The sequence below is a fragment of the Arvicanthis niloticus genome, chromosome 4 (assembly GCF_011762505.2).
Source record: "Arvicanthis niloticus isolate mArvNil1 chromosome 4, mArvNil1.pat.X, whole genome shotgun sequence".
Lineage (NCBI taxonomy): Eukaryota > Metazoa > Chordata > Mammalia > Rodentia > Muridae > Arvicanthis > Arvicanthis niloticus.
The window spans coordinates 68,265,024-68,284,594 of NC_047661.1; the positions used below are offsets into that span (position 1 = coordinate 68,265,024).

The following is a 19,571-nucleotide window of genomic DNA, read 5'->3' on the forward strand; positions in this document are numbered from 1 at the left end:
TTAGTCGAGACAGGGTTTTTCTGTGTAGCCCTGGCTGTTCTGGAACTTACTCTGTAGACCAGGCTGGCCTCAAACTCAGAAATCCTCCTACCTCTGCCTCCCAAATGCTGGGATTAAAGGCATGAGCCACCACTGTGCATGTGAGTGCAGGTGCCCCTGGAGACCAAAGGTGTCACCTTACTTACAGGCAGTGTGAGCCACCTAAAGGGTGCTGAGACTCAAACCTTAGTCCTGGGAGAGCAGTGCATTCTCTTAACCACTGAGCTAGCTCTCCAGCCCTTTTATTTTTGTATTTGTTTTTGAGATAGGATCTCACCTCTGTGGCCTGTATATCAACTTGAAGCAGTTCTCTTGCCTCAGCCTTTAAGGTGATAGGAGATTATAGATACAAGCTTCCAGGAGTGGGTCTCTTGTTTGATTTTTTTTTTTTTTTTTAAAGACTAGGTCTCATGTAGCTCAGGCTGTCCTTGAAATCCTGATTCTCCTCCCTCTGTTCATCAAGCACTGGCATTATTTGGTGTGTACCATCTTATTCATTGTGTTTCTTTTTTTTGTTAAAGGTTATATATGTTAGAAGTGCTAGTATAGGAAATGATCCTGTATCCAGATATTTGACACATACCAAAGCCAAACATTCTAATTCTAGACTCTGTAGTGAAATTGTTACTCCATACAAATCACATAATATATCAGAAATTCTAGGTTTGTGTACCAATTTCATAAATTAACTATGTTACCATGGTGATGGAATCTTCAATGTTCTCTTTTGTAAAACACATCTATCTTCTCACTAGGGGCTTTATGCAAATTGAATAAAATGGAATTTATGTATGTATGTATGTATGGATGGATGGATGGATGGATGGATGGATTGAGTGAGTATTGTTTAGAGAGTGGTGCCATGGTTCACCTATGGATGTCAGAGGACAACTTGGAGAAATTGGTTTTCTCCTCTCAACATGTGCGTTCCGGGGCTTGGCAGTCAGGCTTGGTCTCAAGCCCCTCTTATTTTTTATAAATATTTTCCCAAGTCTCATTTAATATATTCTTGTTTATTTTACATCCCAGTTGGGCGCCCTCTCCATCCTGGTCTCTGCCTCACAGAGTCCCTCCCCATCTCCCATCTCCTTCTCCTCTAAGAGGGTAGGGGACCCCCTCCTTCATATCTCCTCACCCTGGTTCATCAAGTCTTTGCAGAATAAGGTCCATGTTCTTTTTTTTGGGGGGTGGGGGGGAGTAGGTGTTTGAGACAAGGTTTCTCTGTGTAGTCCTGGCTGTCTTGGAACTCACTCTGTAGACCAGGCTGACCTCAAACTCAGAAATCCTCCTACCTCTGCCTCCCAAATGCTGTGTTTAAAGGCGTGAGCCACCACTGCCTGGCAAAGAATTATTTTTTTATTTTATGTATAGGAGTATACTTTAGCTGTCTTCAGACACACCAGAAGGGGGAACCCAATCCCATTAGAGATGGTTGTGAGCCACCATGTGGTTGCTGGGAATTGAACCTCTGGAAGAGTAGACAGTGCTGTTAATCGCCAACCATTTCTCCAGTCCAAGCAGAGGTTCTTTATGTAGTTTGTATTATTCTCTATGTACTCTAGTGACCTGGTATGTAATCCTCCTGCCTCTTGTCCTAAAGTGTTAGAGATTTGCCACTTAGACCTGGCAGGGATGCTTCTTCTCTGTTTCAGTTTTCTAATCTGAACAATGGGAAAATTAATAGTGTCTATGTTTCATGAGTGTCAGTTTTTTTCTTTCTTCTTTTCCTTCTTCCTTCCCTCCCTCTTTCCTTCCCTCCTTGCTCTCGCTCTCTCTGTCTCTCTGTCTCTCTCTGTCTCTCTCTCTCTCTCTGTCTCTCTCTCTGTCTCTCTCTTTCTCTCTCTCTCTGTTTGTTATTTTGAGACAGGGTTTCTCTGTGTAGCCTTGGCTATCTTGGAACTCTCTTTATAGACCACGCTGGCCTCAAAATCAGAGATCTTCTGCCTCTGCCTAGAGATCAGCTAGGATTAGTGGTATGTGCCACCACTGCCTGGCTTGTGTTAGCTATTTTGTTTTGTTTTTTCGAGACAAGGTCTCACTATTTAGCTCTGACTGGCTATTCTGGAAATCACTGTGTAGACCAAGCTGGCTTCTGCTCCCGAGTTCTGGAATTGAAGGTGCTTACTACCAGTGCCTAGCTGAGTGTTAACTATTATGACTAGTACCATAGTACCATTACCAACTTCATGATAAGCCATACTGCCACATCATGGTGTTTGGTTTTCAAAGTCAGACAGCAGGCAGGTTGATTTTCTTTTACTGCTGGCTTGGACCTAAGTTCCTAGAGGAGTATTTTAGGAGATTTTGGTGATGTTCTTCTTGGTTTATTTGCAGAAGAGCAAGACGGTGAAGAAAGCGATAAAAAGAAAAAAACTAAAAAGGGTACCAAGAGGAAGCGAGATGGAAAGGGTCAGGAGCAAGGGACAACGGCATACGACCCAAAACTGGATGATGTGCTGGACCGCACCTTAGAGGATGGCGCCAAGCAGCACAATCTGACGGCAGTCAATGTCCGAAACATCCTGCATGTGAGTCGCCGTGGGCAGCTACTCAATCTGCATAGAAACTTCCATAGAGAACAAATGCCCAAGCCCTCGACTCCTGCTATGTGATTAGCAATTTTGTCGTTTATGTGTGACAAAATGTTCCACATCCTGAGACAGGTTTCTCCCTGCACTCAGCACACGTGTTGAGAAGATGAGCTACCTATACTTTCTTCCACCGATTAGATCAATAATGGACCATGTCAGAAAAACAGCCATAGTAGTAGTTGGTAGTGCTTTGTACATATGTAATGAATGCCTTTGAGAACTAGCAGAGTGTTTGCTTAGCATGCACAAGAATGGCCAGGCTTCTATCCTTAACAAGACAAAAAAAAAAAAAAAAAGAATGCTTTTGATATATAATTCTCTTCCACCTCCTACCTAGGTCTGCATATTCCTGGTTCTAATATCAGGTAATGAATGGGGCCATTTGCTCCTACGTTGTTTCAAGGACTGCATCTGTCTCCTTTGTCTTTAATTGCCTCACTTGACCCCAGGTTGAAGCTGCTTGAGAATCCTCCACAAAAGTCTAGCGGCAGAGTAACATACAGTAGAGTATAGTCCAGATGACAAATCCCTTGGTCTAAGGTGGGATTTTCTCTCTCCCCTCCAGGAAGTAATCACAAATGAACATGTTGTGGCCATGATGAAGGCAGCAATCAGTGAGACAGAAGACATGCCACTGTTTGTGAGTAGCTTCCTGTCAGTCTTTCCAACCGTCATGGGAACTGTCCAAGTGTGGGAGGCCATGTAGGAGTTTGTAAACACCTCGACACATCTCAGATTTGAAAAATGACGGCATAATTTTTATTGACTACTTTGTTCCTGTATGTCCCTTCTTAGGAGCCTAAGATGACACGCTCTAAACTGAAGGAAGTTGTGGAGAAAGGAGTGGTATGTGTTCTGAGTTTCTCTTTGTCTTGGGAAGTAGAATGTCGTTCTAGGTTATTGATAGAGAAGGAAGTCATGAGCAATTTTGGTCTGGGTTTGCCTCTTGACAGAATGATGTGTAGGCTGGGACTCTTAGCTCAGTGTGAGCTTGCCTAATATACACGGGATTATAAGTGTGAGCCACCCCACCCAGTTTTTCCTGTGGTACTCTGGCATGAGTCAAGGACATCCAGGTTTCATCGTTGGTTAGTGCTCCTTTCTTGCGAGTTGTGAAGCTTTGGTGGTGGGGTGGTGGGGCATTGCTTGAGGCAAGTCACATGTTATGACCCAGGCTGACAGCGATCTTACTGAGTGGCCGAAGCTCTTCTGAGCTTTTGACATTCTTCCTTTCAGCCCTGCAAGTGCTGGGATTATAAATCCTCCAGCTATTTTAGGATACTGTGCTCAGTGACAGTCAGCATCTGTAGTGTACTCTAGCTACTTATTAAGTAGTTGGCTCTTTCTGATTATCAGTAAAAGGAGAAGCAGCTTCATATTATTACTTACATTCTTTTTGATAGGTAATTCCAACTTGGAATATTTCACCAATTAAGAAAGCCAATGAAATTAAGGTAAACTTAGAAGCAGTCATTGTTACTCTTTTTCCAAAATACTTCATCAGTTTTGAAACCTAACTATTTCCTCTGTATTCACTACTTTGTAGACCTGTCTTTTTTTATTTACAGGTTTGAGTTTTTCCATTCTGTTATGCCTAACCTTGTACCTTATGGCATTATACAGTACTGTCTGTGTTGTTTGATGCGCCTGTACATTAGACTCATAGATTTCTTTTTTCCTCTAATATCTTCACTTTATTTTCCAAATGTGTGTGATCCGTGCTTCCCTTTCTTCCATCTCTCCCTCCCTCCCTCCTTCCCTCCCTCCCCCTCTCTTTACCCATCTGTCTGCTGCTGCTGCTGCTCAAAGCCAGAGCCTCATGCATGGTGAGCATGCATTCTGCCCTGAGCTTTCTAGCTTCCCTCCCATTCCTTTCTTACTCTTTGTTATTTTATATTTACATATTCATTTGTGTATTGAGTGGAGGGAGCACCTGCCATGGCATGTGGAGCTTAGAGGACAGACAGTTGTGGAAATTGCTTTTCCTTCTGCTAACTGGTCCTGCGGGTTAAACTCAGGTCACTGGGCTGCGTCTTTAGCTGCTAAACCATCTTTCTGTACCCCCACCCCCACTTTTTTGTGTGTGTTTCTATTAAAGCAGCCTCCACAGTTTGTGGATATTCACCTTGAAGAAGATGACTCCTCAGATGAAGAGTACCAGCCAGATGAGGAAGAGGAAGATGAGACAGCTGAAGAGGTCAGTGTGTGCTCATTGTTAGTGGAGAATAAAGCTGGGCTTCATAGGAAGGGCTGATTTGGGGATTAGTGTTGTCACTCATTCGAGAGAGATGATTAAGGCATGCTTCTCTTTCCTAAAAATTGCTTTGCTGTGAGGTGTTTTTCTGCTCTTCAGACTCCCTAAATATCTAAGCTTACGTTATAAAATATCACACACATGACACAAACGTGTACTATAGTTTCAGTATACCTGGGAAGTGCAGGTAGGAGGGTTAGGGATTCAACTTTATCCTCAGCTAACAATATGTTCTATGCCCTGTCTTAGAAACCAACAGACAAGTTTTACCCCAACCCTGAAGTCTTGATAGTAGCTACTGTTTTCTTTATAGTTACATCACCTCTGTACCTATCACATAGTGTGAACCTATGTATCGTCTGATATATACCTTTATGTACTATGGTATAAGTTTTTCTGTTTATGAACTTTATTATTGTTGTTATTATTAATAATTTATTCTTTATTTTATTTTTGAGAAAGGGTCTCATTATGGAGTTTTGGCTAGCCTAGAGTTCCCTAGGTAGATCAAGCTATCTTCAAAATGATAAGAGATCTTCCTGCCTCTGCCTCCTGAGTGCTGGGATTAAAGGTGTGTGCCACCATAGTTGGCCTTTTTTCCTTTTGTTTTTTTGTTTGTTTTGTTTTTGTTTTTTTGTTTTTTTCAAGACAGGGTTTCTCCGTGTAGCCCTGGCTGTCCTGGAACTCACTCTGTAGACCAGGCTGGCCTCGAACTCAGAAATCCACCTGCCTCTGCCTCCCAAGTGCTGGGATTAAAGGCGTGTGCCACCACCACCTGGCAGTTGGCCTTTTCTTTTTTCAAGAAAGGGTTTCTTTTCCTTTTTTTTTTTTTAAATAACAGTTTATAATGAGGTGAAGCTAAAGATTTGATTCCTGCCATTTTTCTATCTCTAGGCTATTAAGTCATTGAAAATTCATTGTTTTCTATGATATATACAATTATTGTATACATGACCTATTCTTTCTATGATACATATTATATATGTATGTATGTATATATCTGTGTATATGTCTGTGTGTGGGGTTGGTTGTGTGTGTGTGCCACAGTTTGGTGGTAGAGATTAGAGGGCATCCTGGTAAGAATACATTCTTCCTTCTACCGTGTGGATCTTGGGAGTTAAACTCAGGCTTGGTCGCATATCTGTCATCTGTGCCAGCCTACCAACTCAAATCCCAATTGACTGGTATTTTGTGCTTTATTGTGTTGTGACATTTCGTGCTCTGGCCAGAGGTTGGGGCACACCCATGAGAGCACCCTGGGTTTGTTTTAGAGCTTATTGGAAAGTGATGTTGAAAGCACTGCTTCGTCTCCTCGGGGAGTGAAGAGATCCAGACTGCAGCGGTCTTCTGAAGTGGCCGAGACAGATGAGGAGAGTGGCGTGTTGTCAGAGGTAAACAGTGTCAGACGAGAGACGTTACTCACTACATGAGCACTGGCTTCTTTATAAGTAGCTGGTCTATCAATGGAAATTTAGGTTGTCACTTTTTCAAAGTTTCTCAAGTGAATGAACAGTTAGAGATGACTGAGACCTAGTCATGGCAGAGAGGTTTTCTGAGTTCTCCTGTTTTATATGCTGTTTTTAAAGCCAAGTAGTGTTCTGTTTGCTTCATTGGAAATGAGATGATACCTAGTTAGATCTGTGTGTTGAAGTTGCCATTCATCTGTCTGCATCTAGAAAAGAGGAAAATGGCCACATTAAGTGCATGTGAAAGACCTGCCTTTTCCTCTCCCTCCTCTCTTTCTAACACAGTGTCCTTTTTTAATCAGGTTGAGAAAGTTACCACCCCTGCGCTCAGGCACATCAGTGCTGAGGTCGTGCCCATGGGGCCTCCACCTCCTCCAAAACCTAAGCAGACCAGAGACAGTGCTTTCATGGAGAAGCTAGATGCAGTGGAGGAGGAGCTGGCATCCAGTCCTGTCTGCATGGACACTTTCCAGGTAAGCATCACTGTTGAGTTGCTGACAGAATAACTTTAGGTTATTTACTTTCTGCTCAGAGAAGGTAGTGGGGCTGACAGGAAGAGTCGTTTCTTAAGTGGGTGTCCTGCTATTGTTTGGCTTTGATTCTCTTGTGATGTTTTTCTCAAGTAAAAATGCAGTCCTTTTGTTGTTGTTGTTGTTGTTGTTATTAATTATTTTGGTTTTTGAGAGATCACCCACCTCTATCTCCCAAGTGCTGGGATTAAAGACACCCATCCTGGCTTTTTCTTTTTTTCTTTCTTTTTTTTTTAAAAGACAGGGTTGTAGTACATAGTCCTTGAAGGAAGGCTTGGGACTTGATATATAGACCAGATGGCCTTAAACATTAGGTGGTCCACCCTCCTTAGCCTCCTCGAATGCTGGGATAAAAGGTGCACACCACCATGCCTGACTGAGAATGACAGCTTTTGAGAAAGGAGTAAACTGTGGGACAGTATTTAAAATTGGCAAGGTAAGCTGGGCACAGTGGTAGATGGCCTTTAACCCTAGCACAAAAAAACAGATTTTTTTGAAAAAGGTAATATGAAGACAAACTTAGAATATTTGAAAATATTTACAAACTACATTTTTGATAAGAGACTTACAACTACAATCAATTTAAAAAACTTAAAAATTCTGCAGCTGTAGAGATGGCTCAGTGATTAAGAACATTGTTGCCAGGATTGGTGATGGCTCACCCCTTTAGCTCTGAGTTTAAGGCCAGCCCGATCTATGGAGTGAGTTCCAGGACAGCCAGGGCTACACAGAGAAACCCTGTCTCAGAGAACAAAACAAAACAAAATAAAAAACCAAAACCCCCCAAACAAACAGGAGCACTGGCTGCTCTTCCAAAGGATTCAGCCACATTTAGCTACCAACTGCCTACGACTCTTAATTCAGGGGATCACACACCCTCTTCTGTTCTTTGTGGACAGTGCGTACAAATGGTGTGTTCTGTTTAGGCTGAAATACCTATATGTATAAAATAGAAATAAATAAATTGAAGGCTAACAGGAAGGTTCACCAAGTAAAAGTTATTTGTTAACAAAGCCTGACAATCTGATTTAATTTCCTAGAACCCTCATGCTCTTCAACACACACACACACACAGAGAGAGAGAGACAGAGACAGAGACAGAGAGACAGACAGAGAGACAGAGCCAGAGAGGATGAATAGATTAAAAAAAAAAAAATCCCTGCTGGGCATGGTGGCACATGACTTTAATCCCAGTACTGGAAGGCAAAGGCAGGTAGATCTTTGTGTGTTTGAGGCCAGCCTAGCTTGTATAGTGAATTCCAGGCCAGCCAAGGCTACATGGTAATGGCCTGTATCAAAAAAACTAAAAAGCAAACAATTCCTAAAAACCTTAATGCTGTAGTAGCAATACCTGACATGTACTTATGGACGTAGGTGCTGGGAAACAGCTGACGACCATCCTGTGCTCATGAGACTATGACTCAAAACCAAGTAAAGGATACACAGAAAAATTTATGTTTGATATTTTGTACTTAAGAGACCTTAAAGACTTCATCTGAAAAGTCTTAGACCTAACAAGCATATTCAGCAAAATGGCAGCACACACACACACACACACACACACACACACACACACACACACACACACACACACACACACAAAGTCTCCAGTAAGTAGGCGACATAGAGACAGGTGCTAGGTGAGTAGTTAGTGTGACCTGGGAGAAGCTGGAAAGGAGTTGACTGCTGTGAGTAAGTATGGGGTCTTTTGAGGCTATGAAGGTCTTGCAGAAGTGATTGTTACATCATTTTGTGAGTATTAAAATCCACTCAATTATACCTTTAAAAGTGTGGGTGGATTTTATGTTACATAAATTATACATCTCAAAGTACTTATAAATGTACTTGAAAATGTATATTGTAAAACTGATGACTGGATTGAAGAGATGGCTCAGGAGTTAAGAGTACTGGCTGCTCTTTGTAGAGGACTGGGTTTGGTTCCCAACACCACATTGTTGCTTATAACCATTTGTAACTTTAATTTCAGGATGTTCAACTTCCTCTTCTTCGGGTATTGAACACATGTAGTACACATGCATACATGCAGGCAACACACACTTATGAAATAAAAAATACATTAAAAAAATAGCATGCTTAACTGGAGGAGAGATGCTGTGATCAGGTGATCAGGAAAATCGTTTTCCCAGGACAATGCTCACTCATTGCACTCTGGATGTGCTGACCCTGCGATTTCCCCAAACTCAGGAAACTCCAATGCATAATTTGTGGTAGTGAAGGGTTGCTTTTATGATTTTCCCTTAAATATTTAATAAAAAGAAAAAATATTTAGGACAACCTAAACCTACAGGACGTAAAAAGGAGATTGAGAAGAAAGTAAATCCATATTGCTGTGTCTTTTTGTTGTTTGCGTTTGTGTTTGTGGAGACAGGGTCTCACCGTATAGGCCTGGGTGGCCTGGAACTCACTCACAGAGCTCTGCCTCTTACACACTGGGATCAAAAGCGTGGGCATGGAGATGTTCTAGTAGGACGAATTGCAGAGGGTGCAGTTTGGATAATTTAGACGCATTATTTTCACATCCTGGATGCTTTTTCTTTCTACTTTGCCAGCCCATGGAGGATAGTCTCATTGCATTCCGAACACGTTCTAAGATGCCACTGAAAGATGTTCCTCTGGGCCAGCTAGAGGCTGAGCTTCAGGCACCAGACATCACTCCCGATATGTATGACCCAAATACAGCTGATGATGAGGACTGGAAGCTGTGGCTGGGGGGCCTCATAAATGATGACATGGAGAACGAGGGTGAGTGATTTTGTTTGTAGTTATCATCTACTCTGTGTGTGTGTGTCTGTGAGAGAGAGAGAGAGAGAGAGAGAGAGAGAGAGAGAGAGGTTTTTGTTTGTTTCTTTGTTTGTTTGTCTTTTAAAGATTTATTTATGTTATGTATATGAGTGCTCTATCTGCATGTACACCAGTGTGCCAGAGAGGGCATCAGATCCCATTACAGATGGTTGTGACCCACAGTGTGGTTGCTGGGAATTGAACTCAGGACCTCTGGAAGATCAGTCAGTGCTCTTAACTTCTGAGTGAGTTTTGAATCGACGTGTGTTATGGCCTCTTTATGGGTACTAAGAATCAAACCTACTTCCTCTGAGACTAACAAATGGCTTGACAGCTGAGCCTGGAAGTCCAGCCTGTAGTCTTACAAATTATGTTGCTGGTGTAGAGGCACATACTATTAATCCCAAAGCTTGAACTGCAGAAGCAAGTGGAACTCATTGTGAATTCAAAACCATCCTGGTCTACATAATGAGTTCTAGGCTAGCCTAGGCTACATAGTGGGAGCCTATTTCTTTTTTTTTTTTTAAGTAAAAAAAGAGTATTATAGAACTTGCTATGTAGACCTGGGTGCCTTTGAATTCACAGAGGCATCCTGTCTTAAAAAAACAAAAACAAAAACCAAACAAAAATATCAAACAAAGAAAAAAGATCACAGATCAGCTTGCAGAAATTCCTCTTCTCCTACCATTCAGGCCTCTAGGATTGAGCTGAGGCTGTTTGGCTTGGCAGCAAGCCGCCTTACCTGGTGAGCTGTGAAGCTGCCCCCTGTCACATTTATTATTAGTTACATGTGTGTCTGTGTCACAGAGTCAGATCCCCTGGAGCTGAGGTGACGGTGAGCTTTCTGATGTGGGTGTTGGGCGGTGAACTCCAGTCCACTGCTAGGGCAGTAAACACTCTTAGCAGCAAAGCCGCCTCTCCTGCCCCAAGCGTAGTCCTATCTGGCCGGGGACTTGCTCTATAGACCAGGCTGACCTCAAACTTACATAAAACCACTTGCCTTTGTCTTCCAGGCTCTGGATTAAAGGTATGTACCACCAAAGCAGGGTGGTTTTTTTTTTTTTTTCCTTTTTAAATTGTTTTTTAACTTTGAAATTTATTTTGAATCAGTGTCTCATGTAGCAGAGGCTTAGAACCACCACATTTGGTTTTAGGCAGTGTTGAGAATTGAACTCTGGGTTTTCTCCATGGTGTCTATTAGTGAGGTCTTTTGTGTTCCCCTGCGCTGTAGACCAGGCTGGCCTTGAATTTGAGATCCACCTGACTCTGCCTCCCAAGTGCTGGGATTAATGGTGTGTGCCACCATGTCCAGCCGTTAATTTCTTTCCAGATAGTCTCTGTGTATTTAGTTTAAGCAAATAGTTATCTCCTATAAGAATGTTTTTCCATCAGGCCAGCACACAATGTTCAATTCCAGCATTCTGGAGGTTGGGGCAGGTAAATCTCTGAATTTGAGGTCAGCCTGGGCTATAGAGCAACTTTCAGGACAGCCAGGTCTCCACAGAGAAACCTTGTCTAAAACAAACGAACGAATGTTTTTCCACAGAAGAATTGTATTATACCTATTTTTTGTTGTTGTTGTTTTTTTTTTTTTTCGAGACAGGGTTTCTCTGTATAGTCCTGGCTGTCCTGGAACTCACTCTGTAGACCAGGCTGGCCTCGAACTCAGAAATCTGCCTGCCTCTGCCTCCCAAGTGCTGGGATTAAAGGCCTGCGCCACCACTGCCCGGCCCTAACAGGCTTCTTCTGTCTCTGCCTCCCACATGCTGGAGTTAAAGGCATGGCCTGCCATTTCTGCCTTTCTCTTTTCTATTCTTTCTTTCCTTCCTTCCTTCCTTCCTTCCTTCCTTCCTTCCTTCCTTCCTTCCTTTCTTCCTTCCTTCCTTCCTTCCTTCCTCCTCTTCCTCTTCTTCTTCCTCCTCCTCCCGTTCCTTCTTCAATGGATACAACATAGTAAGGATTATATTGATGATTTTTTTTTTCCTTCTAGTATTTCAGCCACATTTTAGGTTCTCAATAGTAGCATTTAACTGATGCTGACACTTTTTTATACTGGTGGTGATTCTGTATATAATACTCTACTTTTGCCATGCCTGTACTGAATATTAGTGGGATGGTTATATGTTCTGCCCATATACCTTTTTTGTCATGCTATGACATAATAAATATCCATAATTAATATCTATGTGTATGTGTGAAGTTGGAGTCAAACCCAGGGTTTTGTATTTGCTAGGACAACGCTGTACATCCTCAGCCCCAGATGTCACAGTTTCAGGGTTTGAGCAGGCACAGCAAGACACTGCTGAACACAGCCACTCTCTGTAGAAAGAAAGAACAGTTTTAATTTGGGGGGAAAAAAAAAAGGCAAAACAACCCCAGTGGGATGCCTTTAAGGATAGTAAAGGACAGTGCCCAGCTGCATTAGCTTATTGGGTTTTGGGGGAGGGGGGGACACATCTCAGCCTCTAGAACAGCCTGAGGCTCTGTCAGACAGGATGTGCTGGCAGTCCTGTCAGAGTGCTCAGTGCTGATTAAGGGCTTCTGAGAAATGCTTCAGGTTTCTGTTTCCTAGCAACACTGATCTCAGGTTTGATCCAGACTGTTGCCATTAGTGCTGCCATTTATGAAGCTGCTTTGGGGTCCTAACACAGAGTCCTGCCCTAATGGCTGGGACGTGTCTCATTCCTCCTCTCACTATATCATTGCATAGGTAGCCTTTCCATAAAACATTGGTTTGGGGCCAGGAGAGTGCTCTGTGAGTAAAGGCACTTGTTGCAATCCTGATATCCTGAGTGCCATCTCCAGAACATGCTTGTGCTGGTTGTCCACTGATCTTCACACATGTGTGCCATGCCATGTTAGCACCCCCACACATATATGTGCACACACAATAAATAAAATTTGAATAGAAGAAATTTAAAAAGGCAGGGCAGTGGTGGTGCATGCCTTTAATGTCAGCATTTGGGAGGCAGAGGCAGGTGGATTTCCGAGTTTGAGGCCAGCCTGGTCTACAGAGTGAGTTCCAGGGCTATACAGAAAAACCCTGTTTTAAAAAAAAAAAAAAAAAAAAAAAAAAAGAAAGAAAGAAAGAAAAAGAAGAAGAAAGAAAGAAAGAAAGAAATTTAAAAAGTATTATTTTTGTGAGACACACTGCACAACTGTGCCTCCCAGCGTGAGTCATAAGATAGACTTTGCTGTCTTGCTGCTTGCTGAGATTGAATGATGTTTGGAGGAGAGAAGGGAGCCTGGCTCAGGAGGAATTAGGTGCAACAAGTCAGCCATGGAGGGTGATGCACAGGAAGTGTTGGGGAAACGTTATCTAAAAAGCAGGAAAGGTGAGGCGGGCCTGACATGTGTCTGTCATCTTAGCACTTGGGAGGCTAAGTAGGAGAGTCATAGTCTTGAGCCTTGCCAGGGCTACATAATATCTAGACTGGCTTACCGAACTTAGTGTGACCTTGTTTCAAAGAAAAGAAAGACACAGGTCAGTGAGATAATGTGTAATGGTGATTGCTGCCAAGCCAGTGACCAGAGTTCCATGCCCAGGATCCAAGTGGTAGTAGAAGAGAATCATCTCCTACAAGTTGTTCACTGAGCCCCACTTGCACTTTCTGTTTTATTGCTGTGAACAGACACCATGAAGCATTTAATTGAGCTCTGTTCACAGTTGTAGATTGTGAGTTGGTGACCATCGTGTCAGAGTATGGTAGTAGTCAGTGGGCATGGCACTGGAGCAGTAGCTGAGAATTTATATTTTGTCTGAAAGTTGGGGGGAGGGAGAGAATGGGCCTGGGGTGAGCTTCTGAAATTTTAAAGCCCTCCTTCCCTGCTCCCAATGACACACTTCTCCAAGGAGACCACAGTTCCTAATCTTTCTCCAAACCAACTAGGAACCAAACATTCAAATATATGAGGCTATGAGGGCCTTTTTCATACACACCAAGGCTTCTGGGCATACATATATATAAATAAATGCAATAAAATAAAAGGATTATATATGCTTTGTTGAAAGATTCTATTTTTTTTTTTTTAAACAGGTAAATGTTCAGAGTTAGGGTCTGGGTATGGTGGTATAGTGGTACATGAGTACATGACCATAATTTCTGAATTTAGGAAGAAAAAGAAGGGCAGCCTGGTCTACATAGTAAGCCCTAGTTCATCTAGGGGTACCCAGTGAGATCCTATCTCAAAAAAATCAAAGGGACAGAGAGAGAGAGAGAGGGGGGGGGGGGAGGGGGAGAGGGAGAGGGAGAGGGAAGAGAGAGAGACAGGGAGAGACAGAGAAACAGAGAAACCTGGGGACGGGGGGGGGGGGGGGTCGCGGGGTGAAGAGTCAGAGTGTGGGACAAGTGAGCCATCAGGCCTGGAGTAAGAGTGAGGTCCAAATGTGTCCAAACCCCGGAAATCTCATCTTGAGACGGGCAGGAGTAAGGATCAATCTTTCCCTGTATAGGGGCTGCATGCTCTGGAACACATATGATTGTGATCCCCCACCTTGAGGTACTCACATAGCCCAGTGGCCGGATCACAGGTTTAACTTCCTCTTTCCCTGTAAGGACATGTCCAGCAAGCACCTGAAATTCCTCTTCATGTAAATGAAGCATTCCCAGTGCTTCAGCCCCAGGCAATAAACCACCCACTCTGAAAACCCCTGCCCACTCCCCAAAGTTAATATGGCCCTTATTACCCCCAAATAAAGAGAGCTGTAGCACTGAAACCATCTTGGAGAAGGCCATTTCTCCCAGGCACTCAAGCCACCCAGACCAGATAAGCTTCATTCCTTTCATTCCAGTGCAGTTTGGAAATAATTGTCTAAGACATCTCTCCCCTAGATGAAGCAGATGATGATGATGATCCAGAATATAACTTCCTGGAAGATCTTGATGAGCCAGACACAGAGGATTTCCGTACTGACCGGGCAGTGAGAATCACTAGTATGTTTGTCTGTTATTGCCTTTTCAATTTGTCTTTGTTTAGTATGTCGATGTTTATGACTAATTCAAATTAAAGACAATTAAGGTTCCTTTGTTCATTTCTGTAGGTTAACCTTAGGTGTATATGCAGAAAGCTATTGTTTGCTTGTACACCTTATGGCCCTAAGTTTGGCATTTCTACTTGGCAAGGGTTGTATTATACTTTGAGTGCCAAAATGAATGTGGATATAGCCCTGTGTTGCAGGCAATGAGCTTAGTAAGGGCCTAGAAAGCAGTAGGTACTGGGTGGGTTGCTTGGAGCTTCCCAGTCTGAAAGAGGCTGTCCTTTGGAAGGCTTCGGAGAGGACTTAAGATGAGATGCTTTAGTCACTGAAGGAGGGTAAAGAGTTTTGTAGTGAGTAGGGACATGACAGAGAAGGCCTATTGCAAGCAGAAGAGAGTGCCACCTGGAGAGTCAGGCAGGGGTCAACTTGCCTTATCAGATAGCTCTCCATGTGTATGTCTGTTCATCGTCTTGTTTGGTTTTGAGACAGAATCTCATTATGTACCCAGAGTTTGCTGCTGATTCATGCAGCCCAGTAAGGTTCTGAATTATGAACAACTTTTACATCAACCTCCTGAGAACTGGGATTATAGTTCTGTTTTTATTATAAATTCAGTGAATGTTTTCTGTGTCTTCCCACTAGAATTTAAACTTGATGGAAATAGACTCCTGTCTTGTTCTTTCATGTATCTCAGGCATCTTGAGCAGGACTTAAGAAATGGCTGACGTTTCATAACTGATTTTGAGTTGATGCATGGAGGATGGATATGAGCCTTGGTCACATGCCTTGGAAAAACAGATTTGTTATCTTCTTAGAGTTCTTTCTTACTACAAAATGGACCCAAGTTCTGCTAACAAACTCTTTTGCTTCTTTACAGAAAAAGAAGTGAACGGGCTGATGGAAGAACTATTTGAGACTGTGAGTAGTGATTTTTGAGTCAGTAGGTTAGTGGGATTCTGTAGTAAGCTCTGTCCTTTGCTCCTCAAAATTGTCTTTCCAACAGAGCGGTGTGCGTGTGTCAGGGCCAGCTAGGAGCAGAGAGGCAGGAAGTTCTAAGCAGTAGACTCTGGTCGTCTACGTGCTCTTTCTCTGGGCCGCCTTTGCAGACTATGATTAGGACACTGATCACAAACTTTTTTCATAACATTGTCTCTTGATTTTAGGTAATTTTTCAGTTGAAGCAGAAATTTGTTAAGCCCAGGAAAATTTACCCTTTAAAGAGAGATTGGACTGGGTGGTTCTAAAGGGTAGTGGCAGGTAAATCTGTCTCTTTGAAGATTTTTTGGTTGTGTGCAGAAACTAAAGAGATGGCTCAGCATTTGAGAGCACAGCTGCTGCTTTTCCAGAGGACCTAAGTTCAGATGTCAGGTCGTAGATGTCACAGCAGAGAGAAGCTCACCAAGATGCTAAACCTTAATTTCCCAAAGGAGCAGAGTGGTCTAACCTTCCAAGTAGCTCACTGGAAGTAAGCTTCCAGGTAGCTTACTTTAGTCAAACATTATACAAGGTTAATTGGGGCTGGGAAACGTTCCAAATACCAAAGTTATCTTGCTCTTGCTGCCCATGAGAGCAAACAGCCATACAAATCTCAGTCCCTTTTGACCATGGATAGCCAGAATCAAACATAAGAACTCTAGGTTTGCCAGAAATATGTAACACTAAATTTTCTAGAGAGAATTTAGTTCAAGGTTCAAACAGTCTCAAAACAGTTTCTCAGCTTCTACTAATTGACCTGAACATTTCCCTCAAACCCAGGCACAGAGGCTCGAGTGCTGTAATATCATTACATCTTGCCCTTTTCTGTTCTAAGTAGTTAGGGATAATAATTCTGTTGAAGATTATGAAGTTGTACAGTAAATATGCACTTTTGTCTATCTATTTGTCTGACAGTTTTATCTAAATTAATCAAAGCCAGTAAAGTCATCACAAAGAATAAAAAAATCACAAAAGCAAGAAACTTATCAAAATGATTCATGGGTTTAAATGAAACTGCAACATACTGTAAAACACTTTATAACATCCATCCCTGTTTTTTCAGACAGCTTCTTAGAAAGTATTTCTATAATTTCTTGCTGTAAATCATAAATCATTTGAGAAGAGTTAGGATGACTCAGTGAATGCATTTTAGCCTTTTCCCAATTATATCTGCTGTCCTTGACTCTTACAGATGTAATACAGTAAGAAGTGAGGACATTCCAATCACATCTTATTTGTTATCTCAGTAATCCTTATTGTAATCCAGCTTCTCTCAATTTGGCTATTGCATCAACTATTTTCCTGTCTTACTTTCTTGAGTCCAGACTTCGTAAGAATGCATATTTCAATCTTTAAAAAGTTCAACAGTTTGAACTTCTTTGTGAAGAGCAACTCTTTTTTTTGTTTTGTTTTTGTTGTTGTTTTGTTTTGTTTTCTTTTGTTTTTCAAGACAGGGTTTCTCTGTATAGCCTTGGTGGTCCTGGAACTCACTCTGTAGACCAGGCTGGCCTTGAACTCAGAAATCGCCTGCCTCTGCCTCCCAAATGTTAGGATTAAAGTTGTGAGCCACTACTGCCCGGTGAAGAGCAACTCTTGATGTGAGCAGTATCAATTAATGTGATTATTCCCGGGACCTCAGCAATTATCAGTCCCACCATCTGTTGCATTCTTTTCAATATTCTTTCAGCAAGGTTCTGTAGTAGCATTATCACAGGTGAGTGTTGACATGGTCTTGACAACTTCACTGGTATCTACTTTGAAAAGTAGCATCTAAAGACATATTAGCATTGACACAGGTATGAAGAGTATAGAGTGTGCAGTGATGCTATAATTATTAGGGTGCTATTGCACGGTCCTTACAGTAACAGATAAGGTAACGGCATACAAGCCATAAAGGTGTGACTTTGATCCAAATTAAAGGACAAATGAAATCTGTCATTATTAAAGTTTAACTTTCCATTCCCTGCTTCAAGTGATGAAAAACACTTGCCAATTACTGCAAATTAGCCTGAATAGAATTACCAAATTGTAATAGAGGGCCTGACATTCCAACTCCATGCCACTCAGTAGAATATCTAGAAGCAGAGGCAACTTCGCAGTTTTACTTAAATTGGACAATTGCCATTTCAATTCTGAGTGAGAGTATAGTCCTCGAGGAGACCCATAAGGTCTCCAAGCAATGACTTCTCCTTGGGTGATACTAACTAGCACCTGACAGTTCCTACCTATATGTTGCTGTTAGTGGATCCAGTCAAATTCAGGAACTTTTCTATAAGAATTCTGCATAGTACCATGATCAATTCTAGATAACTAAATTTAAGAAGTTATATTTAAACAATGAATTCCATTACCCATACAAATAGGGGAAATTATTTAAATTTCCACAGTATAATTTATAATTTTTTTACCCTTCCTCTGCAGGTTGAGCAGGTCCATGATGGTCATAAAGACCAGGTAGCCAAGAAGATTTATTGTCCACCGCAGGAATACTCATGTCTCCCCAATTTAGTCCTATGTTAATTGATGGGTTAGAAATATAAGTATGGCTGGGCAGTGGCAGTGGTGGTGCACACCTTTAATCTCAGCACTTACGAGGCAGAGGCAGGCAAATTTCTGAGTTCGAGGCCAGCCTGGTCTACAGAGTGAGTTCCGGGACAGCCAGAGCTACACAGAGAAACCCTGTTTCGAAAAACTAAAAAAAAAAAAAAAAAAAAAAAGGAAAGAAAGAAATATAATATGATTTGTTCCTGTTACCTATGCGTTTAACACAGCAAGGCAAGAAACAGGTTGTAGTGTTCAGGGGCTTCCCAGATAGTCAACTATTGTTTCCCTTCATCAGCCAGTTTCTTAAGCTGTCCCCATGGAGGAAGCTGTTTCAAAATCTTTTTGTTTTTTTCCTTTTTAAAGCCATGCCATCCACATCAGCAGCCAAGGCTTCCTCTCTTGCTCATGGTGAATTAGTTTTGATGGAATCCAAAGTTTTTCCTCTTGTAGAAACAAAGGCATATGCTCAACCCCGTATAATACCTTCCCTGCTTTCCATTCTGATGTTAAGATGTGCTTGTTTTAACTAGGCAGTTTTTTCTATAATTTAATGCCTTCAGTTGCTGTTGTTCCTGTTTCACTAGCATTTAAAACTTTTAAAGTTAATAAGACATTGTTCAATCTATCTTTGGGGGTTCTTATCATTTCCCTTTCTTGTTTTAAAAGCATCTCTTTTAATGTATGATTAGATCTTTCCACAATAGCTTGTCCTATAGGGTTATGAGGAATACCTGTAGTATGCTTTATATCATGTAAAAAATTGTTTCATTTTATTAGAAACATTAGCAGATGGATTATCAGTTTTAATTAGTGATGGAATTTCCCATAATAGCCATTGTTTCTAATAAATGTGCAATTACACAATCTACTGTTACAGACCTTAAGGCAGTTATGCTCTGAAACTCTGAATAAGTATCAATAGTATGATGTATATATTTTGGCCTCCCAAATTCTGTTAAATGAAATAGATCCATTTGCCAATTTTCATTTCTTTGTTTACCTTTAGGATTATTGCCTGCAGGTAAAAGAATTTGATTATTCAAGGAACAATTGGGACAATTTTTAAAGATTTCTTAGCTTGTTGCCATGTTACTGAGAACTTCTTCAGGCCTTTACTATCAACGTGATGTGTTTCATTGAAAATTTGATGCTTCTAACACATTTCCTATTTATAGTTGATTTATTTCAATTGTGTAAGTGGTCCTGGTAATCCAGTATAAGAACAAATATAATGGGTACTTTCTGTCTCTAATTGCCTGTAGCAGTTGCATAAATAATAAGCTTAATTCTGACTTATCAGGAACAAGTTCAGCAGTTTCTATATTTAGAACAACTTCTGCATATTGGGAATCTAATCATATTCAGAGCTTCAGAAAAATCTAATAGTACCAT

At 41.6% G+C, this 19,571-nt stretch overlaps 1 protein-coding gene across 7 annotated transcripts in view; it reads left to right on the plus strand.

The window, feature by feature from the left end:
• LOC117707043 (GON-4-like protein) overlaps nt 1–19,571 on the plus strand; it is a 73,125-nt gene that overhangs the window by 17,625 nt on the left and 35,929 nt on the right. For 5 of the 7 annotated variants that reach the window (XM_076932720.1, XM_034500353.2, XM_076932717.1 and 2 more), the window contains 10 exons: nt 2,374–2,567; nt 3,196–3,270; nt 3,426–3,476; nt 4,034–4,084; nt 4,729–4,827; nt 6,156–6,275; nt 6,653–6,823; nt 9,451–9,643; nt 14,515–14,616; nt 15,538–15,578. In XM_076932720.1, coding sequence (XP_076788835.1) covers nt 2,374–2,567; nt 3,196–3,270; nt 3,426–3,476; nt 4,034–4,084; nt 4,729–4,827; nt 6,156–6,275; nt 6,653–6,823; nt 9,451–9,643; nt 14,515–14,616; nt 15,538–15,578 — 1,097 coding nt within the window. The remainder of the gene's footprint in view (nt 1–2,373; nt 2,568–3,195; nt 3,271–3,425; nt 3,477–4,033; nt 4,085–4,728; nt 4,828–6,155; nt 6,276–6,652; nt 6,824–9,450; nt 9,644–14,514; nt 14,617–15,537; nt 15,579–19,571) is intronic. The other 2 variants (XM_076932716.1, XM_076932718.1) reach the window with 1 other exon arrangement.